General features: G+C 37.3%; 1 protein-coding gene across 1 annotated transcript in view; it reads right to left on the bottom strand.

Moving 5' to 3' along the window:
- Positions 1 to 25,958, bottom strand: part of HIBCH (3-hydroxyisobutyryl-CoA hydrolase) — a 100,800-nt gene that overhangs the window by 71,345 nt on the left and 3,497 nt on the right. Inside the window, exons 2-4 of the mRNA XM_027865677.1 lie at positions 12,714 to 12,756; positions 1,598 to 1,738; positions 1,283 to 1,367 (exon numbers count right to left, since the gene is read on the bottom strand). Of these exons, the coding sequence (XP_027721478.1) occupies positions 1,283 to 1,367; positions 1,598 to 1,738; positions 12,714 to 12,756 (269 nt within the window). The remainder of the gene's footprint in view (positions 1 to 1,282; positions 1,368 to 1,597; positions 1,739 to 12,713; positions 12,757 to 25,958) is intronic.

Below are 25,958 nucleotides of genomic sequence, written 5' to 3'. Positions count from 1 at the left end.
TATTATCTTATTTAACCAAAGAAGAAACAACATGATTAAAAGTCAATCAGCAAATATTAAATCCTTACCCCTATGGTTCCCAAACTATGTACACAGGGATGGCACAGGAAGTTTTAAATTTTCAAGGGAAACAGTGATATTCAACATCTGTCAGACACCTTGAGAATTACTACCTTGAGGTAGTTCACAGATCCAACATTAAATCAAGCTACATTGCTACTATGACATTCTCGAATGTTTAATATACACTGTTTACTTGTTCTTTCAGCTATGCCAGTAACTTCTCAAGCTCTATAAAGCTGAGTTTTCATATGTTGCTATTAAGGGGAAAAAAAAGTACCTTGTGGAAATCACCATAGAATAGGAAATGAGGAAGGCAGTGTCACATCTGATTCCAAGGTTTGAGAATTTGTGCAATGCCCCATAGGTGCATATGTCCCATTCGTAAGTAATTGTGGTTATTTAAGAATAAAACAAAACATTATTTTTTTCTTTCAATTTATGTGTGTTATTTTTTTCAAATGGCTACTAAGTTGTTAGGACATATTAAGTTGTTAGGATCTAACCAGTTAATAAATTGAACTGTTGGTATTTATTTTAGCCTAGAGTCACTATGAAAAAATTACTGAGATGATAAGGGCATCATGAAAAGTTTAGGAATCTCTGACTGACCCTATTATAAATTTTTCAAACCCTAAAATCATATTTATAATTACAGAATACCAAATCTCAAATATTTTTAAATGACCCAACTACTTTCATTTTAACAAAATTTTAGTGGGTTATTAACCGAATTTTCTAGATGTTAACTAGAGGAATTTATATAAATACCTGATATACAGAAGTATGCAAATATGTACTATCAAGTTTATAACCAATATAACTTTGAATTGGCTTCCAAATCATTTTGTTCCTAATTTACTGAGAAAAAGCAACCCATTTATAATAGTAGCTTTTTCCCATCATCTGAAAAAATTACAAAATAACACATTAACAACACTACCTGAATGCTAAGTCAAGGATTATAGCTACAATATCTTCTCTGATGGCTCTCTCTTCTATAATCCTCTTCTCCATCTCTACACAGCACTAAGTGTATACAATGAACTGGACAGTTGAGACTTTAAATCAAAAAGGCACATTTTTAATTGTGTTTTAGCTTAGATATTAGATACAAGATTAAAACTTAATATTGCTCAAACTATAAAGCAGAATTATATCCATTACTATTTAAAAATCTGTCAGTTACATTGAAAAATGTTTTGAAGAACAAATTTTTTACCTTTGACATCACCTCCAGCACAGAATGCCTTTTCTCCAACTCCCTTTATAATTATCAAAGAAGTTTCTGGTTCTTGTTCCCATTTCTATTCAAATATAAAAGAAGAAGCTCAGAACAGCAACTGGCATTAATCTAATATTTTAAAGTTTCTTTTTCTGTATACAAATATTTTCTTCCCAGGAGAGTATAAAGTTTTTGAAGGCAAAGTCTATTTGATTTTCTTTGTTACAAGGAAAGGTATTGTGGGAGGAGTAGTATATTTATATTTTTAAAAATCAATACAATTTTTTTTTAAAAAATAAAAGAGCTACAAACCTTTAACTGTGAATAAATCTGTTGTATCATGGAGAAATTCAATGAGTTTAGAACCTTTGGTCTGTTTAAGGTTATCACTCCTGCACAGCCTTTTCTTTCCAAGAACACTTCTGATTCTGAGTCTGTGTGCTTAGACATTCCCTTTATGGGCAAAAGACAAAAATTTGATGATAGTGTTAGTTTTTTTGTTTTGGTACACGTTATAATTATTTTCTTTCCTACAACTTCGCTAGTTACTTTCATTTGCTGGTATGAAACTGAATACACCAGCACCTGTTAGAATTACAATGTGTAAACTGCAAGTCCAGAACTTTGCTGTGTTTAACTGCAGGGTTCATGGCATATTTTAACACATTCAACACATTCCTTGTTCTAACTGCAAGGGTTATCAATATTACATGGAAAGGAATTACAGCACATGATTGAAACAGGCTTTTAAAATTCAATATTGAAATGCTAATGAAAACTATAGAGAGATTATTAGCAACGCCACACACTAAGAAACCTAGATGAAAGGCCACAGTTACATAAAACTAAGAAATGGACTAATGATTTCTTTAAGATGTGATTGGATACTTTAAATATTGAAAAGGGTTTTTTAAATCCACTTTGCAGGGGAAATCGTAAGGTCGAATGGAAAGTAGTAATAGTAATTGTCCCAAAAAAGAAAAGAATAACAATGAAATATTTTAAAATGCACAAAAGAGTACAGCAGGATATTCCAAAAGGGATACAGATAATCAGGGCAGGCATTGTATTATCATATTAAATTTATTTTATATTTTTAAAAGAATATTCTGTATGTGATATAGATTCAATCCAAAATCAGTCCCTAATGAAAATTGTTATTATATATTCAAAAAGGCATTAAGAGTAATAGACTTTACTAAATAATATAGTATTAATAAGCATATCTTGAAAAACTATGCTTATAATTTCTACCACATAAGTCTCAAAGAATTTTCTTTGTGGCCACCTCCTCAGGAAAAAAACTACCACATTACAAATAAAAATGTTTAAAACAGTGAGAAAGTTACAAACATTTAGATATCTCAAAGTGAAGTTTTATAGTGTATGACATGGACAAAATCAAAAGGCACATTTGCCAACTAAAAAAGAAAGCAAAAATAAATACAGACATGATGCAGAGTACTATAATTTGTAGCAACAAATGCAATAGTATTTGCAACATAATTATGAAAGAATAATCCTTGGAATTAAATGTGTCCAATTTAACTAACAAGTTTTACAAGATCAAGATAAGAACCAAATACACCCTTTCCTTGCTCAAAGTGTTAAAAACAAAAACATAATTAAGTACAGCCAAGTATAACCTCTGTATATGTGTGTGTGCACGCGCGCGCGCTCCCATGTGCGTGTATTCTTTTCCTAAGCCCTACCACCACCACCTCGCCACCCTACAATAAGTAATCAGTCGCTCCTAGTACAAACCCTGCTTTTGACCTCAGGAAAAGCGACACCAGAAACACCTCCTTTCCTGAGGCTTTTCTTCTAGGAGCCCTACCTGTCTCCTACCTCTGACAAGGTCTCCCCAAAGCTAAACACCTACCTAATAAACAGGGCTCCCCTACACCAATCAGGCCACTAGGAGTATCCAGCCTCACTCCTGAACATAACCAAAGCACCCCACACTAATGTGCAGCAGTAGCTCAAACTCACACCCTGGCCACAACTGCCAGAGCCTCTCAGTGTACAAGTCCCTCCTCTGAAAAGAAAAATCAATAGTAAAGCTATTGTTGTTGTTACTGAATGCAATCCAAAGAATTTCTATAATATAAAGGACTATGGGATGAAATCCTTCAGAAATCCAAGCAGAAGCATCAAAAGACAAGATGGAAGTACCAAAGGAAAAACTAAGTTGAATAATGTATTAAAGGAATATATTAAGAAGGACAGTATTCTCACGGTGAAGAGAGAGCCAGTGTTGGTTTCAAAAAAAGCAGGGGTCAAGTCCCATTTATAATACATACTGAGCCACTGCTTAACTTTGTATTTCCCCTGATTGCTCAACCCTCTAAGACTACAAACTGTGGGTATCTATTGGTAGAGGGAGCTTCCTCAACAGGAGTTCCTTACAACAGTAGTGTCAAATTCAAATAAAAACAAAGGTCACTAAATTGTAAATAAGGATCCTTGCAGGCTCATATAGACTTAGAAAAAAACCACATTAACATTATCTAACATTATCAGCACCTAGGACAGAGCCTGACACATAGGTGATTAATAAATGTTTATTGATTGTTCTATGTTCTGTTGCATTTTTATTAATTTTGTTAAATATTTCCCAGTTACATTTAAATTGGTTCAGGATATGTTTGGGAGTATAGCAGGCCACAATGCAGCATGCAGGTCAAATGCTTGACACTGCCTTATAGCAATGAAACAGCAGGAATAAAATGTGGTAGAAACCATAAACACAGTTTTTCAAGCCATGCTCATTAATACTGTTATACAAATTGTAATCTATTACAATCACAGATCCAGCCCTCTCTCATTTAAAAAAAAAAAAGCAAGATTCTAAATTAGTTTCAAAAACTGAACATACAAAACACAAGTGGTGAAAAAACAATTAGGGAAATAATGAAACACAAGAACTGAAATCATTGGTAGCAACTACAAATAGCAGAATAAATGAAATTAAGTAAAAACCAAATAAAAAATAAAACTAAATAACAAGCTGAGGAATTAACAACTATAAAAGTTACTAATAGATATTCAGGACAAAATTACCAAATTATAGAAGAAAAGGCAATAAGTACAAATATTTGATGAATTAGGTTGCCAGAAGATAATGAAAAAGGCAAGTTAGACAACATATTTAAGTACCTAAGCACAAAAACAAAAACAAAACTTTTTTTCCTAGAGTGGATAAGACTATGAGTAGAAATACACAACACACAAGAAAGAAAATATCCTAACTCTGAATCACCAAAATATGTATTTATTAAGCTACAAGAATTATGAAGACAGAAAAACTCTCAAATTAGAAAATAATTATATTTATTTAAAAAACAATTAGAATAAGTGAACTTTTCCCAAAAAAGGGGCAAACATTAAAGTGGGATAAAAATACAGATGTAAAAAAAATAGACATATTAAAAAAGACTGAGCCTTAAAATTATAAACTCTATGAATATGAGTTCAAATCATATTGCTTGAAAACATTAAAATGTACCTCAAGACCTGTAAGAAGTTATGCAGAAAAAAATAAAAAAGCCACCATTATCAAAGAGATTCCTATAAGCAGAAAAGGAGGAAACCTAAAGTTACTAAACATAAGTGAATGATGAAAATAATAATATACATTAAGCTGGTTATAATTTACAGTTAAGTGTAAGAATATAAGAATAAGGAACAAAATCTTTTCTAACTTTAAAGACCTCAAGTTTAGAATAAAAATATGTACTATCAAACATAAAAGGGTTAAAATAAATAAGCCCTAAAATATACATTTTTCTTAATATAAAGGAATTTAACACAGATGAGAAACAACAAAATAAAGAGAAAGGAACTGAGAAATCCAAAGGTGAAACTCTGCTTTCCATAATTTAAAAGTGTGTTAAACCTCAGAAGAAAGTTAATATGGCGTAGTGGATAAAAGGTCAGCCTCAGAGAGAAGATCTAGCACCAAGTCCTACCTATAATAAATACGAGCTACTAGACCAAGGGTAAATCTCAGAACCCTAGGCCAGAGGTTTCAAGCACATGGCTGGCCTGCATTCTGGCAACACTCTCAAATGTGCCCTGAACCAGATTAAAATAAAATTGGGAAATATTTAACAAAACAAATAAAAATATATTAGAACAGAGATAATGTTAACATGTAGAACCTTATATTCAATTTAGTAATCCTATTTCCAATTTAGTTTGACATCACTATCCTAAGCAACTCTCAGTCTATAAATTACCGAGCAGTTGCCCAACTTCATGAATAGAGGGAGTTTTCACACTGGCCGGTCCCTACAATGATTAAATTGCAAGTCCACAAACTCCTCTCCTCAACCCACCTCCTCCCCAAAAAAGAACTTGGGAAATATAATTAGTAATAGCTAAAAGGATCAATATATCTGTTTTATTTATTTAATAGTTCAAGTAGATATGGAAAATTAGGACACATTTTGGTCTCTGTCATCAAAACTTTTTTATGATGGGATTCTTTTTTTTTCTCTCTCATTCTTCCAATCTCACTTTCTGATTGTGGACTTTGTGTTAGGACCAGATGATGCACACTTCTGAAAAGAATGATTGGGCCACATTTGGTCCTATTTTGTGGCCTCTTGTATACTACTACCGTTTTCTTACGGTACTGAGCAATGTTATCCCAGGATCTCAGAGACAGTTCAGGCAAGGGACTTGAAAGCTTTCAGTGTGCACAATGTGGTCTGATACATGGTGAAATTTGAGTACTGCTTTCTCTTAGTCTGAGTTATGAAAGTTCTTGAAGAAGGTTTGGTTGGATCTAAACAACATAATTGTGAGTTTGCCCCTGATTGGAACTCCAGTAGACAACTGGTAGACTCAGCCACCACCAACTAGATAGAAAATTCTGCAGGTTCAGAATGAAGTGGCAGAACTGTGGACTCCCCTCTCGTCTGGGCTTCCTGTCCTGGCTATTCTGCTGCAGGCTTCAGACTGGACTAGACCGGAGACCTAGTTCCACTTTCAGGCTCAAAGATACACGACTACTGCTTGCTTCTATACTTGTTCCTTACTGAGTACAGAGCCTACGGCCTGACCACTCCCTACCCTGGACCACCACTCCTAGACACAAGTCTTTTCCTCAAACCACACTGGATCTGTGACCCAGCACTGAGCAGTGAGTCACAGAGCTGGAAACTGACACCTGTTCCTTCTCCCTGTTGTGTCAAGCCCCTCTGTACTGGATCTGGGATCTTTCCTTGCTTTGGTGCATAGCCTCAGGCAGCTCCTCATTCAGACTCTGAGTTGGAATGTTCCATGTGATGATTCCTGGCTAAAGCCCATGCCCAGTGTCTGTAAACATCTCTCTCTCCTGAAGCCAATCTAGGCTGGAAAAAATGACTCAGTGTGATATTTTTCTTGGATTTTCCAATCAAGATATACTCTAGTGATTTTCTAGATCTTTGGGGAGAATAATTTGTATCTATGCCCAAAAGGCTATAAAACCATGCATACCCTCTGACCCAGCAATACCACTACTAGGTCTGTATCCCAAAGAGATCTCCAAAAAAGGAAAAGGACCTACACGTCACAAAAATATTTACAGCAGTTCTTTTTGTGGTGGCAAAGAATTGGAAGTTGAGGGGATGTCCATCAATTGGAAAATGGTTGAACAAGTTGTAGTATATGAATTGTGATGGAATACTATTGTGCTATATAAGAAATGACAAGGGGGATGGTTTCAGAAAAACCTGGGAAGACCTGTATGAACTGTATGAAGTGAGAAGGAACTAGGAAAACATTGTACACAGTAACAGCAATACTGTGCAATGATCAACTGTGAAAGACCTGGCTACTCTGATCTTTACATTCAGCCAAGACAATTCCAAAGTACTCATAACAAAAAACACTATCCACCTTCAGAGAGAGAACTGATGAACTGAAGAATCATTTTTCCACTTTCCTTATTTTTCTTGCTTTTGGGGGAGAAACATAACTAATATGGAAATAAATTTTGCATGGTTTTACATGTATAATTGATATCACATTGCTTGTCCTTTCAGTGGGTGGGGGAGGGGCTGGAGAAAAAGAATTTGGAATTAAAAAAATTTTTAAATTAATATTTAAAAAAATAAATAATAGATTGACCAAGACTTACATGCTTCTGGTTGCCCAATGACTTTGATTCCTGACTTATCCAGTCATTTGTCCAATTTAACTTTGTCCCGTTTTTATATCTACTCCTTCTTTCTCCCTTGAATTTGTTATTTCTAGTTACCTCCCCAGTACCCTGCTTAATCCAGTTGATCTCTTATGGATGACATTGCACACCCTAGTTTCTATACCGATTATCATCCAGCCTAGCCTCAAACTAGCCATTTATCTCTTACCTTCTTTCTCTGTGTCATCAAGTCTCTGAAAGGGGTTTCTGGAACTGTGGCAGACACTTTGCCACCTCACACTATGGTCCAGGCATTTTCCTGATGTTGAATCACTAATAGGGAGGGATTAGAGCAATATGTGCAGCATTTCTATGTCACCTGTAATTGGGTAGCTAAGTTGTCAATCAATACACATCTAGATAGCAACAGAATAACAATTAAAACCATAATTGGCTGACCCAAAGCCAACTGATAATGCCAAGAGTGACAATGATACTCAATAGAAAATTCCTGCATGGAACCCTGAACTCTAATCTGAAAGGAAAAAATAATAATTGGCATTTATCTCTTTAAAGGTCACAAAGTACTTCACATACAATATAACATCTGATTAAACAACCTGAGTTAAGTACTCTAATTATTATTATCCCCTTTTTCCAGATAATAATACTGAGGCTCTGAGAGATTAAAGTGACTTTCCAATGGTCACAAAGGGTAGTAAGTGTCAGGAGTGGAATCTAATATTAGGTCTTTCAGACTCTATGTTCAGGATGCTATTTCCAAAAGAAGGAGAAAAGAAGAGAGAGGAAGGGGAGAAGAGGAGAGGACAGGAGAGAAAGGCAAACTAAAAATAGTTAAGACATTGTGATAGGCAAGGGTAACACACTTCTTCCCTCACCCCCTTCCCCAACCACCATACAAAATTAAGCTAGTTCTTTTCCTAAAATCCAAGGAAGCTGACCTCACACTTGACTGGCCCAAGATGCTTAGTCAAGTCACCAAACATTTATTAAGTGCCTACTATGTGCCAGGTATGATCCAGATAAGCTCTGGAGATACAAAGAAAGGCAAAATCAGTTCCTGCTCTCAAGGGGCTCACATTATGTGGGGGAGACAACAAACAGCTACATACAAACAAGATATATGCAGGATATATTACTACAGATAATCTCAGAAGGAAGGTATTAGCATTAAAGGGGACTAAGGAAGACTTTTAGCAGAAGATGGAATTTTAGTTAATACCTGAAGGAAGCTAGGAGGCAGAGATGAGTAAAAAGAAAGTTCCAGGCATGGGAGACAACCAGAGTAAATGCTCAGTCAAGAGATGAAGTGTCTTGTGTGAGGAAGCAGTGTTACTGGATCAAAGAGTATGTGGCATGGAGTAAAGGTGTAAGAAGACTGGAAAAGTGAAAGGGGCTAGGTTATAAATGGCTCTGAATGTCAAAAACAATAGTTTGTGTTTGAGCTACGAGACATTAGTCACTGGAATTTGAGTAGGTCTGACATGATCAGATCTGCACTTCAAAAGAAAAATCACATTGGTGACTGAATGGAGGATGGATTAGAGTGAGGAAAGACTTGAGGCAGGCAGATCCACCATCAGACTACTGCAATGGGTGATGAGGTCCTGCACTAGAATAGTGGCAGTGTCACATGACAGAAGAGGGCATATTTTGAGAGATGTCACAAAGGTGAAATCAGTAGGCTTTGGGCAACCACTTAGATTTGCGGGGGGGGTGAGAGATGGTGAGGAATCTGGGAGGACTTCTATATTGTGAGCCTGAGGGACTGAGAGGATGGTGTTACCCTCTACAGAAATGAGGAAGATAGGAAGGGGAAAGATTTAGGAGAAAAGGTAATGAGTTTTGCTTTAGACATATTAAGTTTAAGGTGTCTACTGAAAGGCAACTGGAGATAGAAGACTGGAGGTCAACAGAGAGCTTGGGGCAAAATAGGTAGATCTGAGAATCATCAGCATAGAGATGGTAATTAAATCAATGTGATGAGATCACCAAGTGAAGCAGTATAGAGGGAGAAGAGGACCCAGGACCAAATCCTGAGGGATACCTACAGTTAGAGGGTGTGATCCAGCCCAGTTAGAGGAAGATCCAGCAAAGGAGATTAAGGACAGATCAGATAGAGAGGAAAACCAGGAGAGAGCGATGTCCCAAAAACCTGGAAAGAGGGAAGTATCAAAGAGAGAGGGAGCAACAGTGTCAAAGGCTGCAGAGAGGTCAAGGAGAATAAGGACTGAAAAAAGGTCACTGGATTTGGCAACTAAGAGATCATTAGTCATTTTAGAGAGAGCAGTTTCAGTGGAATGATTCATCCAAGAAGAGTGTTCTGTTTTCCACAAGTAAACTTCATAAGTAGTAAAACTTGGTGGGATTTGACTCATGACTAGAATATGGTAATAGAAAGATACATATTTATTCACATGGAATATATTAGATAAAAAATAGTAGTGGAAGTAAAATTGTATAAAATAAACACTCTTTTTAAGAAATGGACTAACTAGATAGAGTAGCTGAGTAAGAGATCAACAGGGGTGGCAGCTAGGTGGTGCAGTGGCTAGAACATTGGCCCTGGAGTCAGGAGGAACTGAGTTCAAATTCGGCCTCAGACACATAACACTCACTAACTGCGTGACTCTGGGCAAGTCACTTAACCCCTACTGCCTCACCAAAAAAACAAAACAAAAAAGAGGTCGACAGGGGAAAAAATGATACCATGGCAGAAGAATATTAAATAAAATGGAGCAAGAAGAATGATTTCTTTTTTTTATTTTTTTAAATTTTTATTTAGTATTTTATTTTTGCCCAGTTACATGTAAAAACAATTTTAACATTCATTTTTAAAAATTTGAATTCCAAATTCTCTCCCCTCCTCCCTCCCTGCCCCTCTCATTGAGAAGGCAAGCAATTCAATAAAGGCTACACATGTGTAGTCATGCATCACATTTCCATAATAGTCATGATGTGAAAGACTAACTATATTTCCCTCCATCCTATTCATCCCCCCATTTATTCTATTCTCTCTCTCCTTTCACCCTGTCCCTCCTCAAAAGTGTTTTGCTTCTGACTACCCCCTCCCTCAATCTGCCCTCCCTTCTATCACACCCCCCCACCCCATTCTCTTATCCCCTTCCCCCCTACTTTCCTGGAGGGTAAGATAGATTTCTATACCCAATTGAGTGTGTATGTTATTCCCTCTTTGAGCCAATACTGATGAGAGTAAGGTTCACTCACTCTTCCTCACCTATCCCCTCTTCCCCTCCACTTTGTAAAAGCTTTTTCTTGCCTCTTTTCTGTGAGATAATTTACCACATTCTACCTCTTCCTTTCTCTTTCTCCCAGTACATTCCTCTCTCACCCCTTAACTTTTTTTAGATATCATCCCTTCATATTCAACTCACACCTGTACCCTGTCTATATATACTCCTTCTAAATACCCTAATAATGAGAAAGGTATTATGAGTTACAAATATCATCTTTCCATGTAGGAATGTAAACAGTTTAACTTTAATATGTCCCTGATGACTTCTTTTTCCTGTTTATCTTTTCATTCTTCTCTTGAGTCTTGTATTTGAAAGTCAAATTTTCTCTTTAGCTCTGGTCTTTTCTCAAGAATGTATGAAATTCCTCTATCTCATTGAATGTCTATTTTTTCCCCTCATGGATTATACTAAGTTTTGATGGGTAGGTGACTCTTGGCTGTAATTCTAGCTCCTTTGCCCTCTGGAATATCATACTCCAAGTCTTCTGATCCTTTAATGCAGAAGGTGCTAAATCTTGTTGTTATACTGATCGTGGCTCCATGATACTTAAATTGTTTCTTTCTGGCTGCTTGCAATATTTTCACCTTGACCCAGGAACTCTAGAATTTGGCTATAATATTCCTGGGAGTTTTCATTTTGGGATCTCTTTCAGAAGGTGATCAGTGGATTCTTTCAATTTCTATTTTACAAGAATTACAATTTCAAGAAACACATCATAAACCTTGTATGGAAGCACTATATAGTGGGATCTCTTTCAGAAGGTGATCAGTGGATTCTTTCAATTTCTATTTTACAAGAATTATAATTTCAAGAAACACATCATAAACCTTGTATGGAAGCACTATATAGTAGTGATTGGGAATTTCAACTATCTCAATATCTGTTGAAGCTCTCTTGTTTAAAACTGCTCAACTAATAAATTCCTCACTTGTTTCAATAGTATTTTCATTCTTCAAAATATAGAATAACGCTGGTAATTGCTTCTCTGGATCAATTCTAATGAGGAGAAATGGTCGTTAAAGTAGATAGGGAGAGGACTGTTAGGGGGAAGTAGCCATGCTATCACATCACACAATAGGTAGAAGCCCAGATTTCAAAGAATTCAGAGAAGAGATAGGATGGTTTCTAGAAGGATAATATGCTTCCAAAATCAGTATGTTGGATGACATGAATAAGCAATTCTAATGAGAAAGAAGTGAAGAATTACCTGAAGAGATTGAGATAAATGAAACTACATTAACCAACTTTAGATTTTAAAGAAATATATAAGATACAGTATATAATTATATATAATAACAATCAACAGTTGATCTTTAATGTAGTAAAGTATGCAAGGTGCTTTACATGCCTTATTTTTTACTATGGCTATTCCTTACCATGTTGCTAAAGGTACTGAGATTGAATTTGACATCAAAATTTTTAAAAATTTATAAAGTATAAATGGCACCAAAGGAGAACACCACCACAAATTCTGACAGCATTACTATAGCATTCAGCAACCATAAGATATTCAATAAATGTTACTGATATACTTCTTAAAGAGGTCCTTGAAATCTCTAGATTTTGTCAGCTAACTACTCTATAGGCAAGCAAAAACCACCAATCAAAATACTTGTTACTGTATCAAGCCACCTACAAACTGATCAGTTTTCCTTCTAGGGTACTTTACCAGATATGTTTTCATGCAAGATACATTTTATCATACAAGTCCCACTGGTATCTTCTTTTAAAAAAAAAAATAAAGGATTGGTTGGGCTTGAAAATTTTATCCATGACAGGAAAAAATTATCTTTTGCACCTTAAACATTTAAATACTCCGCTTAGCTAAAAAACAAAAACAAAAACAAACAAAAAACACATGATAGAAAATAAAGGAAAAATTGAGGTCACATGCTTTACCAAGTAGAACTGGATCTATCCAGTTGCCATTCATCTAGTTTCCCCTTTTAAGATAGTGCAATCCTAAAAACAGCACATATATATTACAATAAATGGGGTTTTAAAAGTCAGTACTTACTAAATGTTGCAGTATAATCTGAGTCCTCTTGAAAGAACTGAACCTGAAACACAAAATATCATTAATAATAAACTCTGTTTATTAGTTTCATCTAGTTGGTGGCTACTTCATCCTACAAATTGCTTTTTCTTGTCTCCAACACAGAATAAAATTATGTGTTCTAAAAATGCATCCAGCTCTCAAACTGAACCTTGTAATAAAAATTCTCCTTATAGAAATATTTGTTGAAATTATTTATGTTCATGAACCAATCCTGGACCTGCAGACCGCATGGGAAAATGATTAACAGCTTTACTATTTGTACAGTTCAGAATAGTGGAAAGAACACTCTCTCTAGAGTCAGAAGACCTGGGTTCAAAATCACCTCTAATATTTACTACCAGTGTGACCTTGGGAAAGTCAAACTTCCCAGAATCTCAGTTTCCTCACATGTAAAGTGAGGGGGTTGCACTAGACGGCCTTGAAGATCATTTCAGCCCTAGATCCATAATGCTAAGACAAGTAAACTATATACCTAAAATACAAGTGTATGAAGAGTATTATTGTAATAGTAGCCATATTGAGCTATGCTGTAACTCAGTGCAGGAGCTACTGATTCCTATGCATCTTTTTGGCTAGAAGTATATTTGTTGTTTGCCCTTCATTTTTGAAGAGGACTAATGACATCACAGAGTGACATCTTGACTCATGCATGAATTGGACTTAAGGGAGATGGAGCTGCACAAAGTCATCAGCCTCACTCTCTCTTCCAGAGTCTTGCCAGTGGCAAGACAAAAGTCAGGACTGGTGACGGCCAGAGATACCGTGGACAACCTTGACATCTTTGATGTCTGATCAAGGCCTAATCTCTCCACAGTGCCTGCTTCAGCTGCCTTCAAGGCTGTTGGAACAAAACGTTCCCACCCGCTGATTCCACCAGAAGAAGTCTTCACATGTCTGGGGTAGATGCCCCCACCACCAATTCAAGGACAGGTGTGTGGCCCATTGGTTATCCTCAAACTAGCTTAGTCTAGCCTGTCAGCTAAGTCAGTTTACTGGAGTGTGGCCGCTGTACATGCTGCATCTTCTTGGAGCCACAGGCGAGAGCTGGGAGCAGGTGGACACCAAAGATGGATGAGCAGCCCTGAAAAGAACTTGGCAAGCCCTCACACTAAAGGTACTGGTCTTCTTTGAACACCCATACACCCCCAGAAGTGCATTTACAGCCGATACAAATAGTTTTTTAAATTATCATATAATTATTTATGATATTTTCCTTCTATCTTCAACTTAGCATATTAATTTCCAGACTTGGGAGAAAAAAAAAACTCCCTCTCCAGGCACTCTGATGCCTTTTGCAATCCACTGCTGCTCTTCAGAAGCAGTACATTATAAATGGTATAAAAGCTGGAAAGAGCACTGGCTTTGGGGTTGTTAGAGACCAAAGTTTAAATCTTGCTTCTTACTCTTTCTAGTACAAAGACCAGAAGCATGTCCCTTAACCTTGCTGAGCTTCAATTTCCGCAATAGTAACATGGGGATAGTAATAGCTTTGGTACCTGAGTTGTACTCTGAGTTGCTGTGAAACATATATATGTAAACGCTTTGTTAACATATCTATAAATGTCCTATATAATGCCCATATAATAAATGCCCTATATAAATATCAACTATAAAAATATTATCTACCAGCTTGAAATTTATACCTATTCAATTCTTGGTATAGATAATACGGCATTTTCAATAGATCCTTTAATAAAAAAGAATCTGAAATCAAATTGGGGAAAACTTGAAACTAAAAAAAAAAAGCCCACTCTTTCAGCATCTCAAGGGATTCAATTCACAGTATATAAGAACCTACCATGTGAATTTTTTAAAAATACAACTATTTCTCTCAAAATTGCACAATTTATTTCTATGAAACTAGACCACTAATCAAGCTTAGGGATTGAACGTTGTGGCCTGTAATTGTGAAATTTCAGCATTTCTTGTTTGCCAAAACTCTGCAAGGCAAAAAAAGTAACAGAATAATACTGTTCTTAAAAAAACAAAAACAAAAACACAATTTGGTTACAACTAGTTCCTTGAGGGGAGCAACTATGCTTTGCTTTTACCTCTGTAACCCCAGCACCTAGCACTGCGTTTTTCAGTGTGTCGCAAGATATTTATTGAATTGAACAGAATTTTGCCAGAATACATTTGTAAAAAAGTTACAGGAGGATTTTTTTGTTTTCTGCATCGTTTTGCCAAAAAACAAAACAAAACAAAACTTTCTGTTTTAGAAAATAGCAGAAATAAAATTTTGGCTTAGGTGGCTTTTTACATGTAGAAATTCATGTACTTTGAAACATTAGTATATTGACACTAAATACTTCTGGAACTTGTTAGACTAGTGTTGGTTTCATAAATTATGACAATAACTTAAAAGCTACAAAATTCAACAGTATATGCTAATACTAAAAGAAATCAGTAGAGGGCAGCATATTCCTAAGCAGTACGGACATATGCCTATATTCCTAACCAGTACCAATGTGTCCATACATATATAGTCTCCACCACATAAATAAGTTGTGCTCATGCATAACCTAAATCAGATTGCTTACCATTTCTGAGGAATGGGAAGGCTGGGGGGAGGCAGAACAGGGAATAGAATTTAGAACTCAAATCTTAAAAAAAAAATGTTACAAATTGTTTTAACATGTAATTGGGGAAAAAATAAAAAATCATTTAAAAAAACAGCTATGCTCAAAAAGCTAAATTTCTAAGTCAAATGTCTGGAATTTATTTTCCCAATGAAATGATTTTATGTATACTAATTCTTTAAATGTTTCACAGCATCAAGAACAGAGCTTTGCACATTAAATATCTGTTGAATTAACAAATGAATGAGCCAAGCCAGCTCACAAGAGGTTATTTAATCTACAATATTCCTGAAGGATGGCTCTGTATAAACTAGCCACCCTGTCTTTCACCAGCTTTTCCCAATGCCTGGAACGCTCTCCCTCCTCACTTCTACCTGCTGGCTTCCTTCAGGACTCAGTTCAAATCTCACTTTATACGGTGGTCTTTTTCCAATCTGCCCATCTCCCCATCCGCTAGTGACTTCCCTCTGAGATTACTTCCCATTTATACTGTAAATAACTTGAATGTTCATAATTGTTTATATGTTGTCATCCCTCCCCCCTAGAATGTCAGCTTCTTGACATTCTTTTTAAGAGCTTAATCCTTGACGAGGGTTGTCTTTCTTGGTATCTCCATTACTAAGCAGAGTGACTGGATACAAGGGTGGGAACCTAAGGCCTCAAGGCCACATGTGGCCTTCTAGGTCCTTGGGTATAACCGTTTGACTGAGTTCAAGTTTTACAAAACAAATCCTTTTATTAAAGGGATTTGTTCTGTGAAGTTTGTATTTAGTTAAAGGGCCGAACTTGTTCTAGTCACTAGAATATAATAAGCATTTAATATACGCTTATTTACTGACAAATTACTTAACATCTCTGAAGCTCAGCTTCCTTATGTATAAAATGAAAGTATTGCATTAGATGACCTTGTAGGCTCCCTTCCAGCTCTTAAACAAATCCTACAAAATCTTATAAAGTGCCTTTGCCACAACAATCAGGCATTAGAATAGCAAGCAGTCAATACAATCAAACTCAATTCAAATTCAAACAAACTTTTATTAAGAGTCTGCTATGTACAATGCATTGTGTTAGGTGGGCACTAAGGAGAGAAAAACAGCATACTACCTTCTACTAGAACGGATACATCCCACACACAGATAAACACAAAGTAATTTCAGGAGAAGAGCCTTCACAAATGGGGAAATCTTGAGGAGAGATGTATCCTGAGCTGAGCCTTAAAGAAAGCTAGAAATTCAAATACCACCAGGAGACTGAGGAGGATGAGAACTGAAAAATACTAAATATGGTTGTTAGGTCACTGAAAACACAGAATAGTTTCAATGGGGTTTGGGGTGGGGGTGGGGAGGAATTGATTAGGGGGAATAAGAAGGGTGGAGACCAAATTGCATATGGTTCAGGAGTGAGCAGTGGCCTTGTTTTCCCAAGTTCAGAAGTGACAAGGAAGAGAGATGAGCCAGTAATTAAGAGGAAAAAAAGGCATGGGATCATAGACGTAGAGCTGGATGGGCCTTTACAAGCCATTTAGCTCAAACTCCTTATTTTACATATGAGGAATCAGAGGACCAAGTAGGTTAAGAGAGTAAAAGGAAAGTTTATTCAGGATTGAAAAGGACTAAAAATGTCTACAGGAAAGCTAGGGGGAAGGAAGAACTGGAGCAAAGCTGTGGAGGAGAGAGGAGAAAAGTGAGGAACATAGAGCATCCACCCCAAAGTCTATTTAACCTATAACATACCTGAAAGACCATCACGTTCCTGTGATCAGTATGAAAGCAAGTGATAACATTTACAAGTTTTGAAGAACGCACAGAGTTGAGTGATTACATGTAGGACAGTATTCTTAGTGAAATACTGATGTTAGGTCATTTGCCATGGTATGAGGATGCAGCAGTGCACTGAAGGGGAGAAGAGTTTTAGAGCCATCCCTGCAGGAAATGAAGATTTATCATGTTTCATCCGGAGTTATCAACATGAATTCTAAAGTCCTAAGAATAGTAGTAGGAGGTAGAGAGAAGAGGGAGACCATGAGTCCAGGTACCAGAATCATTAAGGAAGTTGCAAGAATGGTCAGTAGAGAACAACAACAAGAATGAGAGGAGAGAGGTCCTGATTAGCTGGGAACTCTCTCTCCTTATCCTTTTTTTTTTTTTTTTTTTTTTTGCTTTTTTGGTGAGGCAATCAGGGTTGTGATTTGCCCAGGGTCACACAGCTAGAATGTGTCAAGTGTCTGAGGTTGGATTTGAACTCAGGCCCTTCAGACCCTATGGCCAGAGCTCTATCCACTGTGCCACCTAGCTGCCCCTATCCTTTCTTGATAAGAAAGGTTATAGTGGACATTTTACCAGAATGGGCAGGTAAAGAGAAGGCTCTAAAATGAGGGGATAGATTGAACGAAGTTACAAAACTGTTTATTTTTTTACTAATAATTTCAAAATTTAAATTTAATTGAAACAAAAGCATCATATGTTCCAAAAGCTGTTTCTATTGTTGTTGCCACTTCAAATTACTTTAAGTGATTAAATTTACATAAACTTTCATAATCTGATTTACACCATTTACAATTTATTTTGTTCAAGTAAGAGAACAAAAAACAGTTCAATTTCTTCTAGTTATGTAACTTTTGAGTTCATTTAACTTATCTCAGTTTCTTTATCTGTAAAATGAGAATAATACCTGCCTTTTATCACAGGATGCAAAAATTAACCTAACATGCATGTTAAAGTGCTTTGGAAAATGTTAAGTGCTAGGATCTGAAAATTCAAGAACTAAACTTCAGAATTTCTCCTTATCCAGAATGATTATATATGCAGATTTTATATATATATCCAGTATTATGGAAAGGAAGTCATCCTAGCTGCCAGGAAAACCAGGGTTCATGTCTTGCCTCTCACATACATAAGGATTATATACTCCCTGGGCAAGTCATTTAACATTTCAGTGCTTTAGGTGGCTCTCTAAGTCAATTAAGTTCCAAAGAGGGTAGTGATCTTCATTAGTAGAGGGAGTTTCACACTTGGGAATTCCTTATACTAATGAAATCATAGGTCTAGTCCCCACCCCATCCCTATCTCCCAGAAATATCTTGAATTTTTCAATGTGACTTAAATGACATACTCACTAAGGACAAAGAGACCACCAATACCTGACTAGGGAATCTTATGTACTATATTTCTAGATTATTTTTAATAAAAAGTCCCAAAATGTTAAATAAAAATCCATCCTAAGTGATAGAACAGCCAGCATTTATAAAAGGCATAAGTTTGTAAGTGCTTTACATACATTATCTCATTTGAGTCTCACAATACAACACAATAAACACTGTGAGTACAGGTCTATTACCTCTATTTTACGAATAACTGAACTGAGTTTCAGAGAGGGTAGGTGACTTGCCCATGGCTACATTTCAGAGGTGAGATATGGACCTAGGTATTCCTGACTCCAGTTTGGCACTCTATCCATTATGCCATGCTACTACCCTATACAATCATATTGCAAGTGGCTGAGCCTTTCCTTCTTTTTCCCTCCCCCACCTTCAACCTCCAAAGGGGCAGAGAAAGGAGAACAAATGCTTTCAGTGATTCTATGGATTGAGGCGGTGTAAAAAATCAACCAGCAAGGACTGCTGAAAGAACCACAAGGAAGAAGGAAGCTGACTGTGGATGACAGCAGTCATAAGCAATGGCATAGGCCTGTCTCAAAGACACAACTTAAAAAACGGGCACTGAGAAGTACCTGAGGCATAGCAAAAGTCGAATCAAGCCTGAAGCTACTAGGACACCACTTATTAGTGTTCTGAGTTTTTCAAGGACTATTGAGACAGCTGCAAGTTCAGCATGGGAAGGATGCTGCCTATAACCACTCTCTATATGTCTTGTAAAAAAAAAAGAAATGCCTGAAGTCCAAATGCCTTGATAGACTTGCAGAAAAATGAGTGTCTTGTGGAAGAAAAGTGAACACCCCATACCCCAAAAGCAGGGTTAAAAACAAGCTAAATTTACATGTTCTTAGGGAAAATCCTAATGGTGTCCAAGAGTAAGAGTACTGAAAAGCCCCCATGAGAACTGAGGCAGCTAGGTGGTGCAGTGGATAAAGAACTGAACTTGGAGTTAGGAAGATCTAAGTTCAAATGTGTCCTCAGATACCTACTAACTCTGCAACCCTGAGCAAGTCACTTATCTTTTGTGTATCTCAATTGCCTCAACTGTCAAATGGAGACAATTATAGCACCTATTGACAGAGTTTTTGTAAGGATAAAATGAGATATTTGTAAAGTGCTTAGTACAGTGCCTTGCACATAATAGGTGCCAAATCAATGTTTGCTCCCTCTTTCCTTTGTGAGATCAATGCATTTTGGCCCACAGGTTATACTTAAAACTCACATTTGTACATCCTTTAAGGCCTGCAAAGTGTTTTGCTTACAACACTGTGAGGTAGGAAACATAAATATTATTAACCCCATCTTGCAGATGAAGAAATTGAGGCTCTGAGAAATTGATTTGCCCAACTACTCACTCTCCTTTGCTAATCAAATTCATTCTCATAACTTCAATTATTAACTAAGCAGATGGCTCCCAAATCTTCTGGCAGTTCTAGCAAGTAAATCTCCTTGAATAAGGGTCAAACAAGACTCTAGTAATACTGAATTCTCAGCCACAGCATATGCTATATGACATTCTGTATCACACGGAGGTGCTAGTATATTGTTATTCAGTCACTTTGGTTGTGTCTGACTCTCTGTGACCCCATTTGGGGTTTTCTTGGCAAAAATACTGAAGGAGTTTGCCGTTTCCTGCTCTAGCTCATTTTTCAGACGAGGAAACTGAGGCAAACATGGGTAAGCCACTTGCCCAGGGTCACACATCTAGTAAGTGTCTGAGGCCAGATTTGAACTCAGAAAGATGAGTTTTCCTGACTCCAGGCCCAGCACTCTATCCACTAGATACCCCCACCTGTGTATTAAATATCCACAATATAACATTTTTTGGAGAAACTTGTTTAACTATGTAAACCCATGTTTTGTTTCAAACTGTATGGAAATAAGAGTCAGGACAAGTTGATTTGTATCATGATCTGGGGGAAAAATAGACCTGAGTTAAGTAGGAATAATAGAGTAGAAAGTGCTATAGAAAATGGTAACTATTTTCCAAACCAAAAATCAAGACACAATAGATTGACAAAGAATTTTATTATTTGAGCCCACTGCCACAATCGTTCAATCTTTTATAACAGAGAATATACAGCAGGGTTTGTGGGCATATACTGCTGAAGACACATAATCCAAGCATTCCTGCAAGAGTTTTTGTGAGTAATTCTCAAGTTTCTTCAACCACTTCTCCATTCTATGGTCCTTAAATGTTTTATCATGTATACATTTACTGACTTGACTTATTCCATTATTATTTGCTAAAATATTAAATTACTGGGCATTTTGATGATTTATAGGGCTAATAGTCCAGATTATTACAATGAAATTCTATTATTAACAGAAAGTATGTAATCCTGTTTAAAAAGCAATTCAGGAACATTAGACCCCTAAAAGAGCCTGGGAGCAGCAGTACACATAGGGTAAAAAGGTTTGGAAAAATAAGACTGGGGAAGAGTTTATGCCAATAAAATTTAGAGGTTTTGGAGTCATTTGAGGATAGAATAAATAACTGGTCTTGAAGCAACAGAAAGGTGCCAAACCCTTCCCTGAATCTCTCCAGAGATGGAATAAATCCCTCCTTCCTCCACTTCTCATGTTCATCGGTACAAAATAACATCTGAACCTAGAAATTGTTTCCTGATGCTTGTTCATTATGTTTACAATTCGTGGTAAATAGAAAATGAACTGAATTGCTCTAAATTTTATTGCTCAATAATTATATTTTGATTTTAGTAAAAAAGACAAATTACTATAAGTGAGATATAGGTAGTTTCCTCACTTAATCTTGCATTCAATCTACTAAAGTAGTATCATTAATTAAGTCAAGTTACTAAGCCTACTATGTTCCAGGCACTGTGCTAAACCCAGAAGATACAAATAAAGGCAAAAGGCAGTCCCTGATCTAAAGGAGCTCGCAATCTAATGAATCAAAGAACATGCAAACAACCATTTACAAACAAGAGATATACAAGACAAATTAAATAAAATCATAGAGGAAAGGTACTAGAATTAAGGGGAATCAGGAAAGGCTTCTTTTAAAAGATAAGATTTTAGCTATGGAAGGAAGCCAGGAGGTAAAGAGGAGTAAAGAGAGAATTCCAGACATTGGAAATAGCCAAGAAAAATTTACAGTCAGTAGATGGAGTGTCTTATGTGAGAAACAGCAAGAAGCAAGTGTCATTGGATCACAGAATACATGGAAAGAGTTAATGTTTAAAAAGACTGGAAAGGTAGGAGGGGTCTAGGATACGAAGGCTCTGGATACCAAACACAGCATTTCATATTTGATCCTGGATGTGATACAGAGCCATTAGAATTTACTAAACAGGAGAGTGACAAGGTCAAACCTGCATTTTAAGGAGATCAATTTGACTGTTAAATAGAGGATGAAATGGAGTGGGTAGAGACTTGAAGAGGGGAGACCAAACAAAAGGCTACTGCAATAGCCCAGGCATGAGGTGATGAGGGCCTGTACCAGGATGCCAAAAGAGAGAAGGAGGTATATATAAGAGATGTTATAAAGGCAGAAACAGGACCTGATAACTGACTGGATATGGGAAGAGAGAAAGAATGAGGAGTCAAGTTTGACACCTGGGTCTTGAGCCGGGACGACAGAAGAGGGTGGTGCCCTCCACAGTAATAGGAAATTCAGGAAAAGAGGACAGTTTGGAGGAAATTATAATGAGTTCATTCCTAGACATGTTGAGTTTAAGTCTATGGGACATCCAGTTCAACACATTCAATAAGTAGCTGGAGATGTGAGTCTGGAAGTCAGGGAAAAGGTTAGAGCTGGATAAATAGATCTGAGAATCTTCAGCCTAGAGATCATAATTGAATCCATGGGAGATGACGTAATCAACAAACAAAATGGTACAGTGGGACAAGAGGGCCCATGACTGAGTCTTGGGACACATCCACCATGACCAGATGTGAACAGATGTTCTAGCAAAGGAGACTGAGAAGGAGTCAGCCAGGTAGGAGGCCAAGGATAAAGCAGTGTCACAGAAACCCAGAGAGAAGAGAGTATTGAGAAGACAATGATTAACAGTATCAAAGAGTACAGAGAGGTCAAGAAAGTTGAGGACTGGGAAAAGGTCATTAGATATGGCACTTAAGAGATCACTGGTAACTTGAGAGAGAAGTTTCAGTTGAATGATAAAGTCAGAAGTCAAACTGTAGAGAGAAGAAAGAGGGGGGAAGGAAGAGTAGGAAGTAGTATAGAGGGCCTTCTGAAGGTCTTCAGTAACAGAAGGGAAAAGAGATATGGGACGTCCAACTGGTTAGGCTGAAAAGATCAAGTGAGGATTGCTTACCTGGCAACAACCATTACAGGTGATGGCAAACTACTTGAACAGTGTTTAAAGGTCATTCTAGGACTTGTCCCAAAACTACAACCCCTTTTAGACCACAAACATCACTGCATTTTTTTTTCTGTCAAAAAAAACCACACAGCTACTATGTGTTCAACACTATACAGATAATGAAATATAAGACATAGCTCCTGCCTTCAAGGTTACATCCCAGTTAGGAAAACAAACCTGTCCAGTCCCGAGGGAAGGGAGGGAACAAACCTTTATCTTATGACCTGATTTAGTTCATCACCTTAAATTAAAAAAAAAATTACTAGCAATGTTTCCAATAAGCTCTGCCTGTGTATAAACACGCATGATGAAAAATATATTTGTGCATACTTTTTTTTGCAAAACCCACCTAACCCAATTTCTTAGGATTAGCCTATGTCTGAATAGGTAACCGTGACCTAATGTCTTTGCTACCCCAAGTTACTGCTCAGGACTAAATTTAAAGCATCCTTTCAAGGCCCAACCAAAGGGAAGATATTTGTGGCTTCAAATCCTAGTTAGATATCTTAGGGATAGGGAATCAGCTTGTGATTTCATTGCTATAATATAATTTCATTGCTTCTTGGATAAGAAAATTCTCTCTAAATCAATGCAGATGAATGAGTACCTTCTCTGCAACTTAAAATCTTAAGAGTTTCCTACTGCACTGGGAGGTTAAGTGATTTGCCCAGGGTCACAAAGTATGAGTCAGAAGCAGGACTTAAACAAACCAGGTTTTCCTGAACCTGATGCCAGATCTCTACCATTCTGCCTCTCAGATTCCACCTTACCAGGGAATTTCCTTCCAGTGACCTGGATTGACAGCAAAGGATCTGGGGCTACACAGCAATTTAATCCTTCTCCAAGTCACTAAGTACCTCTTTTGATTCATAATTAGTCTTTATATTTTGTTGCTTGTGTAGTTAGGTTATCTTCTGGCAACTTTAAAAAACGTTTGAGGCAATAGATCATTAGAACAGGTATTTCACTTTCATAATTCACTAAATCTGTGTTACTTCAGATGAAGGGATAACTCAACTAACTTGGAATGACAAAAAAAAAAAAGTAACCCTCCAAATTGGCCTACTAACCAAAAGAATGCCACCTCTCCACCCATCAAGAAAGAAATCTCGGAGGCAGAGACAAAATGGCAGAATAAAAGCAGTGACTCGCTTGAGCTCTCCTCCAAACCCTTCCAAATACCTGTAAAAAATGGCTCTAAACAAATTCTAGAACAGCAGAACCCACAAAAAGACAGAATGAAAGAAATTTCCAGCCCAAGACAACCTGGATGGTTGATTGGAAAGGTCTGTTGCACCAGGCTGAGAGAGGAGTGTAGTTCAGCTGGGCTACACAAACAAAGATGGGGACTCACGAGAACCTGGAGCAGGCTTCAGGGAACTGAATCAAGGGGAGTTGTGGCAATTTCCAGACTTCTCAACCCACAAATGCCAAAGACAACTTAGAAGTTCAGTAGGAAAGGTCTGTTGGACCTCAGTGAGAGAGGAGCTCAGTCTGGCCCCAGTCCCAGAGCAGCTCTAGGGTGGTGGCTACTTCAGAGCTCAGCCCACAGAGTGAGGGGGGCAGATCAAGCAGCTCAGAGTTCAGATCAGAGGGGGATGACACCGATCTCTTTGCTGGTGCTGAGGCAGGAATCTCTTGCTTTGCCTGTGCTTGGATCTGGGTCATAGTTCTGAGTGGCAATCCTGGGGCAAGAAGGAGAGCTGGCATGGTGGAGCTTGTGGTGGCAGTGGAGAGGGAATCCTCCTCACAGTTCCAAGGCAGAAAAGAGTGCTTGTGGTCACTCACAGACCAGAGCACAGGCCAGGAAAGGAGTAAATACCTTGCCCTTGATCATACCACCTTGGAAGAACTGAAAATTTACAGGTCCCTAGAAGTATCTCTGAAAACAGCTGCACAAAACCCCTGACGCTTGGGACCATACATTCTCCACACTGGAAACAGACCCCTACCTTAACAAAGAATTTAAAACTCAAGTAATTGGCTGAGATCATGAGCAAATAGCACAAAAAAAAAGTCAGACTATAAAATCTTTCTTTGGTAACAAAGAAGATCAAAACATACAATCAGAAGAAGACAACAAAATCAAAGCTCTCACATCCCAAAGCCTCCAAGAAAAATATGAATTGGTCCCAGGCTATGGAAGAGCTCAAAAAGGATTTTGAGAAGCAAGTAAGAGACGTAGAGGAAGAGAAATGAGAGTGATGCAAGAAAATAATGAAAAACAAGTCAACAGCTTGCTAAAGGAGACCCAAAAAAATACTGAAGAAAATAACACCTTAAAAAATAGCCTAACCCAAATGGCAAAAGAGGTCCAAAAAGCCAATGAGGAGAAGAATGCCTTCAAAAGCAGAACTGGCCAAATGGAAAAAGAAGTCCAAAAGTTCACAAAGAAAATATTTTCTTAAAAATTAGAATGCAGCAGGGCAGCTAGGTGGCACAGTGGATAGAGCATGGGCCCTGAAGTCAGGAGGACCTGAGTTCAAATTCAGCCTCAGACCAAATGATGCTTACTAGCTGTGTGACCCTGGGCAAGTCACTTAACCCCAATCCAATTGCCTTAAAAAAAAATTTAGAATGGAGCAAATGGAAGCTAATGACTTTATGAGAAATCAAGACGTAAAACAAAACTAAAAAAACGAAAAAATAAAGGACAATGTGAAATATCTCACTGGAAAAACAACTGACCTGGAAAATAGATCCAGGAGAGATCATTTAAAAATTATTGGACTATCTGAAAGCCATGATCAAAACAAGAGCCTAGACATCATCTTTCAAGAAATTATCAAGGAAAACTGCCCTGATATTCTAGAATCAGAGGGCAAAATAGAAATGGAAAGAATCCACCAATCACCTCCTGAAAGAGATCCCCAAAAGAAAACTCCTAGGAATACTGTAGCCAAATTCCAGAGTTCCCAGGTCAAGGAGAAAATATTGCAAGCAGCCAGAAAGAAACAATTCAAGTATTGTGGAAACACAATCAGGATAACACAAGATTTAGCAGCTTCTACATTAAGGGACCAGAGGGCTTAGAATATGATATTCCAGAGGTCAAAAAAGATAGGATTACAACCAAGAATCACCTACCCAGCAAAACTGAGGCGGGGGGGGGGGGGGGGGG

This window comes from Vombatus ursinus, unplaced genomic scaffold (genome assembly GCF_900497805.2).
Source record: "Vombatus ursinus unplaced genomic scaffold, bare-nosed wombat genome assembly UNPS02014779.1, whole genome shotgun sequence".
Lineage (NCBI taxonomy): Eukaryota > Metazoa > Chordata > Mammalia > Diprotodontia > Vombatidae > Vombatus > Vombatus ursinus.
The sequence above is the reverse complement of the archived record's forward strand: the minus strand, read 5'-3'. Positions and strand labels throughout refer to the sequence as shown.